General features: G+C 37.9%; 1 protein-coding gene across 2 annotated transcripts in view; it reads left to right on the top strand.

The window, feature by feature from the left end:
* Window positions 1-13,708, top strand: part of EFR3A (EFR3 homolog A) — a 151,976-nt gene extending 138,268 nt beyond the window's left edge. Inside the window, exons 20-25 of one of the 2 annotated variants that reach the window (XM_063451045.1) lie at window positions 1,827-1,877; window positions 6,396-6,484; window positions 8,510-8,555; window positions 9,468-9,571; window positions 11,119-11,168; window positions 11,258-13,708. In XM_063451045.1, coding sequence (XP_063307115.1) covers window positions 1,827-1,877; window positions 6,396-6,484; window positions 8,510-8,555; window positions 9,468-9,571; window positions 11,119-11,168; window positions 11,258-11,363 — 446 coding nt within the window. In that variant the 3' untranslated portion in view covers window positions 11,364-13,708. The remainder of the gene's footprint in view (window positions 1-1,826; window positions 1,878-6,395; window positions 6,485-8,509; window positions 8,556-9,467; window positions 9,572-11,118; window positions 11,169-11,257) is intronic. The other variant, XM_063451046.1, reaches the window with a different exon arrangement.
* Window positions 13,709-14,156: the final 448 nt, after the last annotated feature.

The raw sequence follows: 14,156 nt of genomic DNA, 5'->3' as shown, positions 1-14,156 counted from the left end.
GTCATGCCAAAAAACCTTCAGAGATTAGATACTGTCAGGGTTGCTGGGGTCTTACCTGGTTTCTAATATGGCTTTGTCCCACTCATTGTTGCCCTGCTTTAGTCCTCGTTAACCCTATAGCACGTTTTTGTACAATCAGTTTCTCTGGTGTCTGACTCTTAGCTTGTTTAATGATTATCCTGACCTCTGTACTCCTTAGACCTTGGCTTGTCTTTTTTTATCCTGTTTTCTCCAATCCTTGATCTCAGCTATCACTCTGACTCTATCTCTGTTAGCCCGGCCCGGTACATGGATACTCACTCCGTTGTGTGTTCTAGGTCTGTGTGATTTTGGTTCCTACACCATCCCTGACAGATACCTCTTCAGATTGCACAAATATATGGATGTATAATGTAGAAATTAAACTTTCTCATTGTGAGATCTTGGGGTCGTTATGTGAGCTTTAGGTGGCAGCAAATCCATTAGTTTTAGGACAGTGTACATCCATGGTCTAACATTAACACTTCTTTAAAAAGCTTTAGTGTTTATGGTGCCTAAAGTGTCCCTGACAAAACCAGTAGTTACATCGATAAAACGGAAGCAGAGTTTCCTAAAATGATATTTACAGTGCCTGAATGGAGGGATCAGAATTATTCGATACTATAAGAAACGTATTTTTACCAAGTACCAAACAATCCAGTCTGCAAAGTAAACGCAATGTCCATGGAATGTGATAGACTATATTAAGAAAACAACTTTTCAAAGTCACTTAAAAAAACAAAAAAAACTACGTACAATACTATTCTGACTTTTTATATAATTATGTGAGTATTTTCAACTTAATTTCTTTTTTTTTAACCTTCATCCATGACTGTTTATTGTAATAGTTTTGCATATATGAGGTTAGCAGTTTCTGATGGATTATTTATATGTGCAACATTTGTAAATTACACTATTTCCAGCTACCATTAATTTTACCTTCTCACACGATGGCACCCCAGCCGTTTTTCAGCATTCATTATGAGATTTAAATAAGGCAAATATGAGCAGTGCCTGTCTGGAGACACGGTTAAGAGCAGGAAATGTATGCACAAATGTGTTGACTAAATAGGTTTTATATGCCTGTTTTAAAGAGTTTGAAAACCCATTTTAGGCTCTCCCCTATCCCCCCCTTCTCTCTTAAAAACCTGTGCGGGTCCTGCGCTCTGGCTTTGCCCACACTACGCCCTCTTTCCTAAGATCATCAAAACCGACAATCCCAGCCTATCCAATGCTTTCCCATATGAAATTATTGCAAGGCCCACGTGCGGCAAATCTCTGTGCAACGCCAATCAGCATCTCATCATAAAGATGCATTAAAGCAATGCATCTCTTGGGGGAAAGATCAGCATCTCCATCCAGAGCATAAAAACGCTGAAACTGAACCAAGAAGCACCTCTAGTGGCCATCTGTGTGACTGCCATTAGGGGTGTATCTAGGTACCAATCTAAACACTGCCTTTGCTATGAAAAGGGAGTGTTTACAGCAAAAAGTCTGCAATGACGGGCTGTAGATACCAGAACAACTACATTAAGCTGTAGTTGTCCTGGGTCTATAGTGTCCCTTCAGTATAGCATTGAGAAACCGCCCAAGTCATCCAGATGTGTTTGGATATCATATTCACATGCTACTTTTTAAACGGTGTATATAGTATTTAATAAAGTTTATGGCTTTGTCTTCCATAACATACAGTTCCCAGTATCTAATGTAAATGCAGAAGGGTGATCGGATTTTGATTTTTTTTCTTTCTCTCTTTTTTTTTTGATACAAAAAAACATTTTCTTTGTCTTTCCTTCTTCTTAATGTAGCTCTGTTTCCATCACTCAAACAATTACGTAAAAGCAGAAACCCATGTGAAGGTAAACCGTATATATCCAGCTAAGCTGGCTAGATGTCTTTAGACTGACATAGTATAATATATTCCCCTGACCTTTGGGTCTGTTAGGCCGAGTTTTCTGAGTACCGTGTGCTTTGTGTAGTTGAACTGATCTTCTGTAGTTGTTTATAAAGCTGAGTGCTAACGTAGTCCTGTAGTATTAGTGTTTAATAGTGTTTAGTTGGGTTTTATCTATTTAGTACAGTTATGTTTTTATCTAGTTTGTGTTTTTAATCACTTTCTTTTATTACACTGTGTTCTTTTATTTCACTGTATTAACTTTAAAGTTGTCTTTTTTTAAATATTATTAACCACGTTTTGTCAGCAGGGATACAGTTGGTGCGCCTTCTAGCATTGGAAGGGTACAGGAACCCCGGTAGCTGCCGGTCCATACTCTACACTAAAAGTTTAATACTCAATATGACATTAACCACGTTTGGTGACAGGGATACAGTGGGTGCACCTTCTAGCATTGGAAGGGTACAGGAACCCCGGTAACTGCCAGTCCATCCTCTAGATTAAAAGTTTAATATTTAATACGTCATTAACCACATTTTGTCGGCAGGGATACAGTGGGTGCACCTTCTAGCATTGGAAGGGTACAGGAACCCCGGTAGCTGCGGGTCCATACTCTAGACTAAAAGTTTAATATTCAATATGACATTAACCACGTTTGGTGACAGGGATACAGTGGGTGCGCCTTCTAGCATTGGAAGGGTACAGGAACCCCGGTAACTGCCAGTCTTTCCTCTAGACTAAAAGTTTAATATGTAATACGACATTAACCACTTTTGGTGACAGGGATACAGTGGGTGCACCTTCTAGCATTGAAAGGGTACAGGATCAACAGCAAAAGCATATGTGAGGAAGGCTGAACTTGATGGACGCAAGTCTCTTTTCAGCTATGTAACTATGTAACTATGTAACCCCGGTAGTTGCCGGTCCATCCTCTAGACTAAAAGTTTAATATTAAATACGTCCTTAATTAACCACATTTTGTCGGCAGGGATACAGTGGGTGCACCTTCTAGCATTGAAAGGGTACAGGAACCCCGGTAGCTGCCGGTTCTTGTACTCGTCACCAATATGCACTGAATTATAAAATTTCCAGACATCTCAATGGGGAAGCCGGTGGCACGGCACAACATGTACAATGTATGACTTCTGCTTCTACCAGCCTAGGGATGACATGTAATGTTTTAAATATTTTCAGGAGTTTTGTATCCTATCCTCACTTTCCCTGAACCCACAACGGTTCTGATGAGTCTTTGTTTCATGTCAGTTTAGGACTGTAAACCACCTAATGGAATTCAGTGGAGAGAAGGGAATTTCATGGTAGACTGGATTTAGATTTGTTTTAGTGCTATCCCACAAGGTTGGTTCTTTTTTATGTAAATATGTGTTTATATATTTTAACCTTTGCCTAAAGGAGAATTAATAGTATTACTTTATAGAAAAGGCAAATTCTAGAAAATTCGACAGAATATTCTTCCAGCAAAAATGATAGAGATTAATAGAAAGGCAACACAATGGCAAAGTGTATGTAAACTGTACAGAGTTTAATCCCCTGTTGGTGGAATGGAATGCCGTTCGGTTTGATTTTATTTAGGTGTGAGGGTAGGGATTCATCCCTGTTGGTACTAGTGATATACCTAGATCAATCACTACCTTCCTTTTTTTAGCTATAGCTTTCCAGCTGAAGTGGTAGAGGTTAACACAGTAAAGGAGTTTAAGCATGCGTGGGATAGGCATAAGGCTATCCTAACTATAAGATAAGGCCAGGGACTAATGAAAGTATTTATAAAATTGGGCAGACTAGATGGGCCGAATGGTTCTTATCTGCCATTCTATGTTTCTTTGTAAAGCCTCACCTAGAAGCTGAAATGAGTGTTAATGGAATATAAAGTATACTTTGGTCCATTCTAACTACAGGAACACTTTTGTATTCCTAACACTATAGTGTCCTCTTCATTTAAATTCTGGACTCCCTAAATCTAAATAAAAATGGGGACATAAGGATATTGCTTAACTTTTTTCCAGCGACGAGATTTAGTACTTGCAGTCGCTCATCCTACCTCCTACGACCTCACGCCAACACATCTAACTCATAGAGGAACATTGGGAAGTAGAACCGCATCCACGGCAGCACTGTGCTCCTATTGTAGGCTGTAAAATAAACAGCAAAGATTCTGGTCACTTTAGGGTGCACGAACCCTGGCTCTGCCTCCAGCCAGCAATAGTACAGAAAGAATAGGAATGTCCAGCACAAACATTTAATTCCACAGATCCTTTTTTCAGATGTCAGAGAAAAAACACAATGTTTCGGCCAGACATGGCCTTTCTCAAACCCCTATTGGAGACGAGCTGTGAGAACTGAGATTGACTCGGGTCTCACTGCCGAAGAGTTGTTGGTTTGTCAGGTAGACAGCCACTGAAGGCATATTTAACCCCTTAATGTAAGCATTGCTGTGTTTACTGCACCCAGATCACTTCATTAAGATGAAGAGGTCTGCATGTCTTTAGTGGTCCTTTAAATTGCTTAGTTAAGCATTTCATTCAGCCAATGCCTCTGGTGATGTCAACATGAACGCACAGTTACAGGTTACAGAGATCAGTGAATTCTTAAACACTCATCCTCTCCATCTGCAGGTTCTACACTGAAACCTGTCTGCTCACATTGCCAGTGTTTGATTTTTCTTTTTAAGATCAGTTTTCTTTGATGTGTTCTGTGATAAAATGTGGTGTGGAATCGTTCATTTTCTAGGCTGCCTCCACTCTCTCCTCATTGCTCTTGGTAGGGTAATTGCTTGTCCTCTTCTGTTCTAATCAGTCACGTAGCCTAAAGCTGGATCTGAAAGTAATAAAAACTGGTTTTATTTTTAAAGCCTCTCTCCCGAGCTGATTAAGATGTAGAGTTCCAGCAGAATATCTTAATCTGGCTTTAAAAACATGCATTGAATAAGTGCCATTATTTTATAGACTGTAATAAATTATTTAAAGGAATATGCAGCACACATAAAGCACTTTAGCTTGCTGTAACGGGCACTTTTATAAATCAACCTTGTTAATAGCCCCTGGCTGTCAATCAATATGTCCTGTTACTTCCTGGTTTGTTTAGCTCAATGCAGCTAACCTAAAAAGGCAGTCATTTCTCAGAGCCACCTGCCTTGTAAAGACTTCTCATTGATCTGCATCTGATTGGACAGCCACGGTTGGAAATGGAGGGCTCGCAAAGGAATTAGATAAGAGGTTCTTGATTGTATTATCTTGTTGCCATCACTTTAAAGATCTAAATGAATAATAAGTGAAATTAACTTCTGCTGCCTGTTGTAATACATGGTGTTGTGCTCTTTGTACAGGGCGTTCTTGTCATGTGTTTGTGACAGATAGCCTTTAGTAGTTTTGTAGAATGGATGATGGTATTTAGACACAGTGATCTGATTCATTTATTATCAGCTTGATCCATGACACACATTGTTCCTAACAAGACTGATTTGAGGTTAAAGCTTTTCATCATGCTCTAAATTGCCGTCAGATGTGTAATCATTTATAAAGTGGCAGATTCACCACTCGCTTTCCTTTTTCTCTACATAAAATTAAAATGAAGTTATTAAGACATCTTACTATTCTGGGGATATTTTTCTGAGTTTTCCTGGATTGTATGCTAATGCTCTTGGTGATTGTTCAATGCTTACTGATGTAAGTGTGTTCAGATAGCTTTGCAGTTATACGTAGAATTGTATTGTAAAATGGATTGAGTTGCAAAGTTTAGGTAGAAATGTCCAATCTGGGCCAATTCTCTGACTCTGCTATTGTGCACGAAATTTACCAACTCGGGCCTCAATTTAATAATTTCAGATACGCTTTCCAAATGATCACAATCTGTTCGAAAACATTTTTAAATTCTATCAAGGCCAAGTTTAGTTTCTTTATAATTTCTTTCTTTTTTTTTTTGTAGTTTGTAAAGACAAGCGCACCTCATCATATTGATCAAACTGCCGTCAGGCTAATTAGTGATGTCACACTCTGGTTTTATAGCATTACGTGGATGACATATTTGTCAAGGCTGTGAATATATTGTGTTATACACCGCATAATGTAAACGTCCACTTAAAAAAAAAAAAAGTGTGTTCAAGGTATTTAACTTAAAAGATCAAGTATCAACAAGTATTTTTTTTTAATAGATGTATTATAAAGTTAGCAGCCATTTTTCCCAATTTAATACTTGGGATTTCTGATGTATTGTATTGTCTATTTATTGAGATTCTTGGTGTGATTTGAGTTTTCACTTGAAAGATTTGAATATAATGTGGATACATCTCCAATAGCCTCATAGCTTTACATCATAGAATAATGACAGATACTTAGGTTGTAGTCGTGCCCCTTCTGTTTCCATTGTTAAAAAAGTCCTTTTTCTTTAGCTATTCTGCTGCCTGCGGGCGGACGGACTCTCTCCTCTCTGTATTACCCGTTCCTATTTTAAGATTCTTATGTTCCAATAGATGAAGACAGAATCTCTCGAAGAAAGAGCATTGTGGACACAATATCCATCCAGGTGGATATAATGACTGGCAGCAACACTGAAGATAAGGTACACTATGGAAATAGTATTCCTTTATATGTGTAATGTTTAGTGTGAGATTACATTACTAAAAAAGGGGAATGGAACCCCAAAGTACATAGTGCTTTGTTTAAATAGTTTATGAAATTTTGCTAGCTTTGGCAAGGGAGCAATTCTGTATGGAGAGATTACCATGGAAACCAGTGGAGAATGTATTCTGATTGCTCCCCATTGGGCAATGTGCCCCAAACCGCTGTGATTTATAAAGCTTAAATCCTTTAAAAAAAAATCGGCTCCCAGTACATGAAACAGTTTTATAAAGAAGCATATGATTAAGATGCGCGGGGCCCTTGATGAGGCCAGAGGGAAGCGAGGAGAGCAGTGCTGGGAGCTACAGCCAGCACTGGATTTCAGCTAAGTTTTAAAGGTTTTATTTTTCTGGTTTTACAGAGGGGAACCTAGCTAGCAATGCCCAATAGGAATTGAACAATATCTATGTTCAAAAGTGTTAGAGTAACCCTTTAAGTAAAATGTTACTCCCTATTTCATGACAATTTAGCCGATTTGCTGCCACATTCACCAAATTGGTTTGTATTTTAACAAAAGCAAATCATTTCAATCTCCCCCCCTCCCCCCCCCCCCCCTTCTTTTTATTTTATTTTTTTTAAATAAAGGCTTCTCCTATTTCTATTCTTTAAATTCTTGGGCCTCCTAAACAATAATTCTGAGTAGTAATTTGTTGGTAGATCTTTGATTAAAATGGCACAGTCATATCTCCTGGCCAATTCTTCAGAATTGAGCCCAGCAATTCCTTAATAGTTTTTAGAGGCAGGGCGATGTGGTACTCTGCTAACCTAGATACACACCGGCATGAAGTAACAGCATACCATCACCAGGTGCCCACAAATGTCTGAAAACTGCCTGGAAAGAAGGGACTGAATATTCATTTTGTGCTGTTCCATTCAATATTATACTCTTGTATCCAGACATTCCTGTTTTCAATATGACAGCCCACTAATGGCCAACTTTACAGAAAACTTGTCTTTGCCCCATGAAGAACTAATGTTTCTATATTCAAGATCTCTACCAAGGCCCAAAATCATAATAGCTGAATGAAGGAGTCAGCAGTTATCTCATGACAGATATCTGATTCACACCAATATACACTATAAGCTTTTCAATCACTTACCGGATCTTATGGTCTATTCACCGAAGACTTATATTCAATGCTACCTTTTACTCTGTAAAGTGCCTGTCACTACTGTTGGCAAAATTCCATCAGCAGTGACAGAGTTACTAGCTGCCGTTACCTAATACCAGCCGCCAGGGGAAAAAGTGATCATAGCTCCGTTAGGATCAAGTAGGGCAATCCCTGAGACAGTGCGGGCAGATACGAATGCCTCTCCTGGTTGGCATTCGGCTATACGAACCCCACCGTTTGCAGTATAACCTGCAAAGAAGTAAGATTTTCTTACCTGGAGTCAAGTTCTGGACAGGATGATTTCTTCCAGTTTTTCAACAGAGAGGCTGCCCCCGGGTTGGGAGGGAGAAGAGGAGAGCTGTCTTCCCCTTGCAGACAGAATGCTTCTCCTCTTGCCAGCATGCTGTGCGCACTGACCACAAATGTAAAATATGCACAGAATTGACATTAGGTAGCTCAGGAACAGAGTTCTAGGCTCCTTAAGGCACACAATGAAAAATAACTCAGTATGTGCAGTGTTTCAAGTTAAAACATTTCATATACAATACTCCTATCACCATAACCACTTCAAATCACAGAAGTAATCATGGTGGTTAGAGTAACTCCTTAACTCTCTATACATCTTAAAGGAAAATACATATGTTAGCTGTATGGTATTACATGGAAACACTGAAGCACATATTCGAGTATATTAAACCATATCAAACCGCAATAAAATTAAAAGGCCAGATACATTTATACATTTATAGAACTAAAGTGCAGTCAGTTTCTGTAATAAACCTGAGAACATGCTTGCTTACCATAGTCTGATAAAGATGTTTGGAGTAAACCTAAAGAAACGATTTGTGTTCTAGGTTAATACTGAAGAGATCACATTTGAAGCGCTGAAAAAAGCGATAGGTAAGGAAAATTCACGCTGTGGGTCTTGGGTGTCACCCTACAATAGAGAGAGACTTTGTTTTAACGCCTCTCTCATCATTCTGTGTGTGTACAATGCCTTTTCACAACTGTAAGCAGCTTCATATATTATTATTTTATTATTTATATAGCGCCATCAGACTCCGTAGCGCTGTACAATGTATTTAATTTACTTTACTTATATGCTGGGCAGGGAGCTAGGGAAAGACGGAGGGGAACATGACCTCCTCTGGCATATCAGTAAGGATTAAGGGACATTATTAATGGTGGCAGCAATACATTTAGGCTGCTGCCCAGTGTGAATCCCGTCAATGTCAGGCAAGCCATGGTATGAATGTCCCAATGCAGCACTGTGAAGAAGCCAGGTACGGGTACGTGTATGTGTGTTTCGTGTTATCTATGTGCCTATCACTGTGCATGTCTTTCTATATGTATATAAGAAATGGCCTAAATATCGCTGACATTCCAGCTCAGGTGGAGCAAAAGTCATAAAAATCCTAAAATAAAAATATGCAGGTTATGGAATCCAGAAATGCCTTGTTGGTGCTCCAGCTGCACAGTGTCTGAGAGACAAAGGTTCAATTCCTGGCAATTTCTCCCTCGAAGGTGGGATGTAATGACATTGAGTAGCTCTTAAAATCTAGACTCCATGACACAACAGGATACTAGTGTCCAGCTTTCTTTGTTTACTACATTGATATTATAATTATTATATAGACGATAGGGGGAAATAATGCATTATCGCGGCTCTGCACTTGGTCACATGATGTTGCTGAGATCAGTCAACTTCCTTTTGTGAGATGTAACGAGGCTAAAACTATCACACATGATTACTATTTGCTGTCACTTGGTAAAGTACATTTATACAGAGTGATTTTCATTTTTTTTATATAGACAACACTGGGATGGAGGAGCAAGAGAAGGAGAAGAGGCGACTTGTGATTGAAAAGTTCCAGAAAGCACCATTCGAGGAAATTGCTGCACAGTGTGAATCTAAAGTGAGTGTACTGTGCCTGTTTATTACTGTAACTAATAACAATGCTGTGGCATTACTCATAACTCAATGTAAAGGGCAATAACCACTACAGCCCACCGTAGTTAAAGAAACACTCCATGCGCTTCAGCTTGCTGCAGTGCTTTATGTTCCTGGTGTCTGTCATTTTCATGAGAGCTTAAAAAATAGTGTTAATTGTACTTTTATATTTGAGACAACCAATTAGACAGCCAGGGAGGTTTGCTTTCTCCTCTGTTCGCTCCACGGAGCTAATGGAAGCGGCAGGTATGATGGGCTAAAGTGTGCCTGCGTTCCCAATGAACTGAACTACAGTTTCTTAATAAGCACAGGAGAGCTGTAATCACGTGCACTCTGCAACAGGACAGAAGCTTCTAATGAGAAGCCTCTAACTGGAGTAAGAAGGGGAGGCCTCCAACTATCTGATTGTCATATCGCTCTAAAGAAATCTTGCAGAAAAAAATACATGCATACTTTCTTTGGATATTTATCTACTAAATTGTTAAAAACAAATTCATTCGAGTCATTCTTTCAGAGTCACACTATTTTCCAATGAGTTAACACTTACCTGGGCCGCCAGGACATACGCAGTCCAGCCCCTCTTCATGGAAATTGCTCAGGCAGACATCTCCTTTCACGTTAGATAGATTTATTTGCTCCTATTAGAACCGAGCTGAGTGTCAGCAGACGCCAACAAATTCCATCTAAAGATGGATGGAATTAATGTAGCTGATCCTCTATAGAATTATTTGTGAAGATTGCCTGAGGACCCCGATAAGTGGAAAACTGTTAGAACTGTAAGAAAACGGTATTACTCCTAATGGTGGGATTCTGCCTGGGGACCCCTGGCACCATAACTCCTACAGCAGGCTATAATGCTTATGGTGCTTAGAGAATACCTTTCCATTTCATGTCATCACGTGACACGGTTTGTGAAATATACATAAATGAAAGCACATTGTTCCATGTTGATAGGCATGTATGCTTGATATGCAAAGAACGCTTCCTTAATGGACCATCTTTTCATAAAGCTCAGCCGAGCTTCATCACATTATTAAATAGCGTTAAGCTCTGAAACTGGCAGTGAAATAAACTCCTGGTACTTTGAGACGCACAAACTATCTCCGTAAACATGTCAAATTAGTTTGTTTATTTCCATGTGTGCAACACTTTGATCCTTCTAAGGATTTAATTAGCCATCTCATAGAATTCATTCCCATGGATAACAGTCACTAGCCCAAATCTGCAACCCGGGTGCTCATCTCTAGTGAGTACGGCTAGTGCTGTCAGTGATGATAAAAATAATGGATACGGTGTATGGATGACAATCAGGTATATTGTATATATATGTAAGGAGTTAATATAACCATATAAACGTAAAATAAACACTGCCTCATTTAGCTGTATATGTATCTTACATGTTCTAGATTTAGATCTTGTTTGATGTTATTTATCTAATCATAAATCTATTATATCTCTGGCTTTGTACTATAATTTCCATTACTAATTTTTCATTGTTTCTTTTCTTCGCAGGCAAACTTGCTCCATGGTAAATTAGCACAAATACTGGAACTCACCATAAGGTAATACTATATAGTTTTATGTCCCGTTCAGACTGTGTTCTCTGTGTTTGTGTAATTCAATTGTATTTTTTCTTCATTTTATTTTTTAGACCACCTCCCAGTCCTTCAGGGACAATAACCATCACAGCTGGACATGCTCAGTACCAATCTGTTCCTGTCTACGAGATGAAATTTCCAGACCTCTGTGTTTATTAAAACGTATAGAATAACATATACATTTAGGGGGGCCCTTTATTAATTGCCACTTCATGGTATCTAGAAGCACCCTATATCCTAACTGAACCATGGCTCGTATCACTGTTACAGAGGTAAAGGAACGGACAGGAAACGTGTCCACAGATACGAGTTGGACGTTTTCTGACATTTTATCCAGATACCAAAAATAAGCACCTAAATAAATCTATAGCATAATTTAAAAAAAAGGTCTGTCTTATTTCATCAGCTGATTAGAATATGGTGTAGTGTTATCATATTTGCAATTTTAATATTGTAAAAGCACAAGTTCAGTTAAATAGATGTTTTTCAGTGGCTGCTTTTATGCAGAAACCAACATTGCTGATCTCTCTTATTGAATAGATTCCAAAATAAATGTCCCCTCTTTCTTTATGAGATCGGAATGAGCCATCCGTTTTTCACATCTCTGGCACATGATGAAATGTCAAGGGAATATTTAATGTGATTTACGTTTTTATTGACCGAAGTCTAAATCTTGGCCCCATTGCAAAATTATAAAGCAAATAGGCCCCCAAGTTTTCTTACAAGTATATCCACGTTATTTTTATGAATTAATGCTGTATATCTGATACTCTGAAATAACGTCATACATCCTGCTTCATGTTTGCCAAGGTAACGTTCTAAAGAGGGTTTTGAAAGTTAAAATTGGATTTTTATTATTTTATATTTTTTATGTACACGATAGAATGCTGTAAAGTTTAGGTTGTGATGCTTTATATTCCTCCCCCTTCCTCTCCCCACCCCCCATAACCCTTTGAGAGCAATGCACTGCACACCACTACAGCGCTTGAAGGGTTAATGTTGCTGAGTTGCCGATATTATATTTTGTGTGTGTGCTTTTTGTTTTTATTGAAACGAGGTAAGGGATAAATATAAATATGTTTACTTGTCTATAAATGGAAGAATGATATTATGTTAAAAGTCACATGTATCTGTATCTGTTAGACATATTAGGAACCAACAATGTTCCTTGCTGTAATCACAATAGAAGAACCACCATTGGTCATTAGGGGGTTAAAAGTCCTGCAACCCTCTAGCAGCACTAAACAAGTACAGTAGTGATGGAGAACCATTGGCAGTTTAGCTGTGGTCTTCAGCTAAGCGAGTCATTGGAGGGCACAGCTTGAATGCCCACTAAACTGTCACTTGAATGCAATAATACTTCTGCAACTACTTTTGCACTAAATGGGACATATATTTGCCAATTTATCATTTATCTTTAATTTACCTTTTAACCAAAACTAATGGAATGACGTTTCAAATTTACGGTTTGAGTTCAAATGGCAAATAAAATGTTTGCAGCAACAAGAACAGATGTATTTTCTTTTATTTTGGAAACAAAATGAAGTGCAATCAGAGTATTTTCATATTTTGTCCCCTAAAATGTTTAGTCCTTAATTTCTTGCCAAAGAGTCTGATAATATTACTGTGAAGATCATGTAGGCGAAGAGTGAACGTTATCACATTTATGAAGGCTCACTCTGATACATTTACATATTCTGTAGCATAAAAACACAATATATTTTAAGGCTTTACTACACGCAGTAATAACAATACCTAGTCACTGTGTTTTAGCTCTTTTTTTCTTCTTTTTCGATGTAAATACATTGTATAAAAATATTGTATTGTGGATTTAATGTGTTAATCAAGTCTGGACAGAAAACAAACAAACAACAAACAAACAACAAACATAAACATACATTTCCGTTCAAAGAATTTGTTTGGCTGTTTGCACATAAAGTGCTCTGCAGAGGTATTTACCTCTCACCCGCTTGTAGTCTTACAATTTTGAATTAAAATGGAGTTTATTGGTTTTGTTTTTAAAAATATTAATATTGTGACAAAGTTACAAAACCATCAAATGTCTTCGTACCTTCTGAAGGCAGATGGCTGCTCCAATTGTTATTTTCATAGTTTAATGAGGGGAGATGCAGTCAACAAATGTCTGCGGTTTGTTTTTGTTTGTTTTTTGTTTACTTGTAACTTTTGTATCACAATAAAAATGTTTTTCTATAATTGTGTAATAATGTATGCTGCTTACAAGTACATGTGCTGAGTAGCATATTATACACAATGTAACAATAAGGGGTAAACCACTTACAGGCTTTATATAAAGATGCCATGTGGTTACCAATGTTAACGGAACTTTACAGAACATAAATGGCCATGGTTGGAATCCGGGTATTTATGGTGATATATATAGAGTATGTATCTAGATACTATGCTATCCAGTGCTGGATATATTTAACACAGACAGTTCATGCTCTGCTACAATGTTGCTAATGTAGGGAAAAATACATGTGGGATATTAGACAACTCCGTATCTCAATAGCCATTATATATAAATATATTTTATTTTACTTGCGTCTATAGGCTTTTTTTTTTTTTTTTAAATGTTTATAATAAGCTACTCAGCACATGTACTTGTAAGCAGGATAATTCTTATGTATCATAATGTTTAATCTTTACTAAGTTCAGTGTGTAAAGAGATCAGTTAATCACCAGACAGGATTGTCCTAATTGTTGTGTTTTGGGATAATCCATTTTTTTTTTTTTTTTTTGTGTAACATTACTAAACCTGGAAATGTCTTTGGTGAGAATGAAATATTTTTGCAAGGAACTGCATAGATATACAATAGGCCACATACAGGTCTTTCAAATGTACGGTCTTTATTTTTCTTTACTGCAGTTTGTATAATAGTGTATTGTGCAGTCAGCTTGGATTTAGGAGCTTTACACGTACCCATGTGTGAG

Source organism: Pelobates fuscus, chromosome 4 (genome assembly GCF_036172605.1).
Source record: "Pelobates fuscus isolate aPelFus1 chromosome 4, aPelFus1.pri, whole genome shotgun sequence".
NCBI lineage: Eukaryota > Metazoa > Chordata > Amphibia > Anura > Pelobatidae > Pelobates > Pelobates fuscus.
Note: the sequence above shows the minus strand (reverse complement) of the source record. Positions and strands in the feature narration are given on the sequence as shown.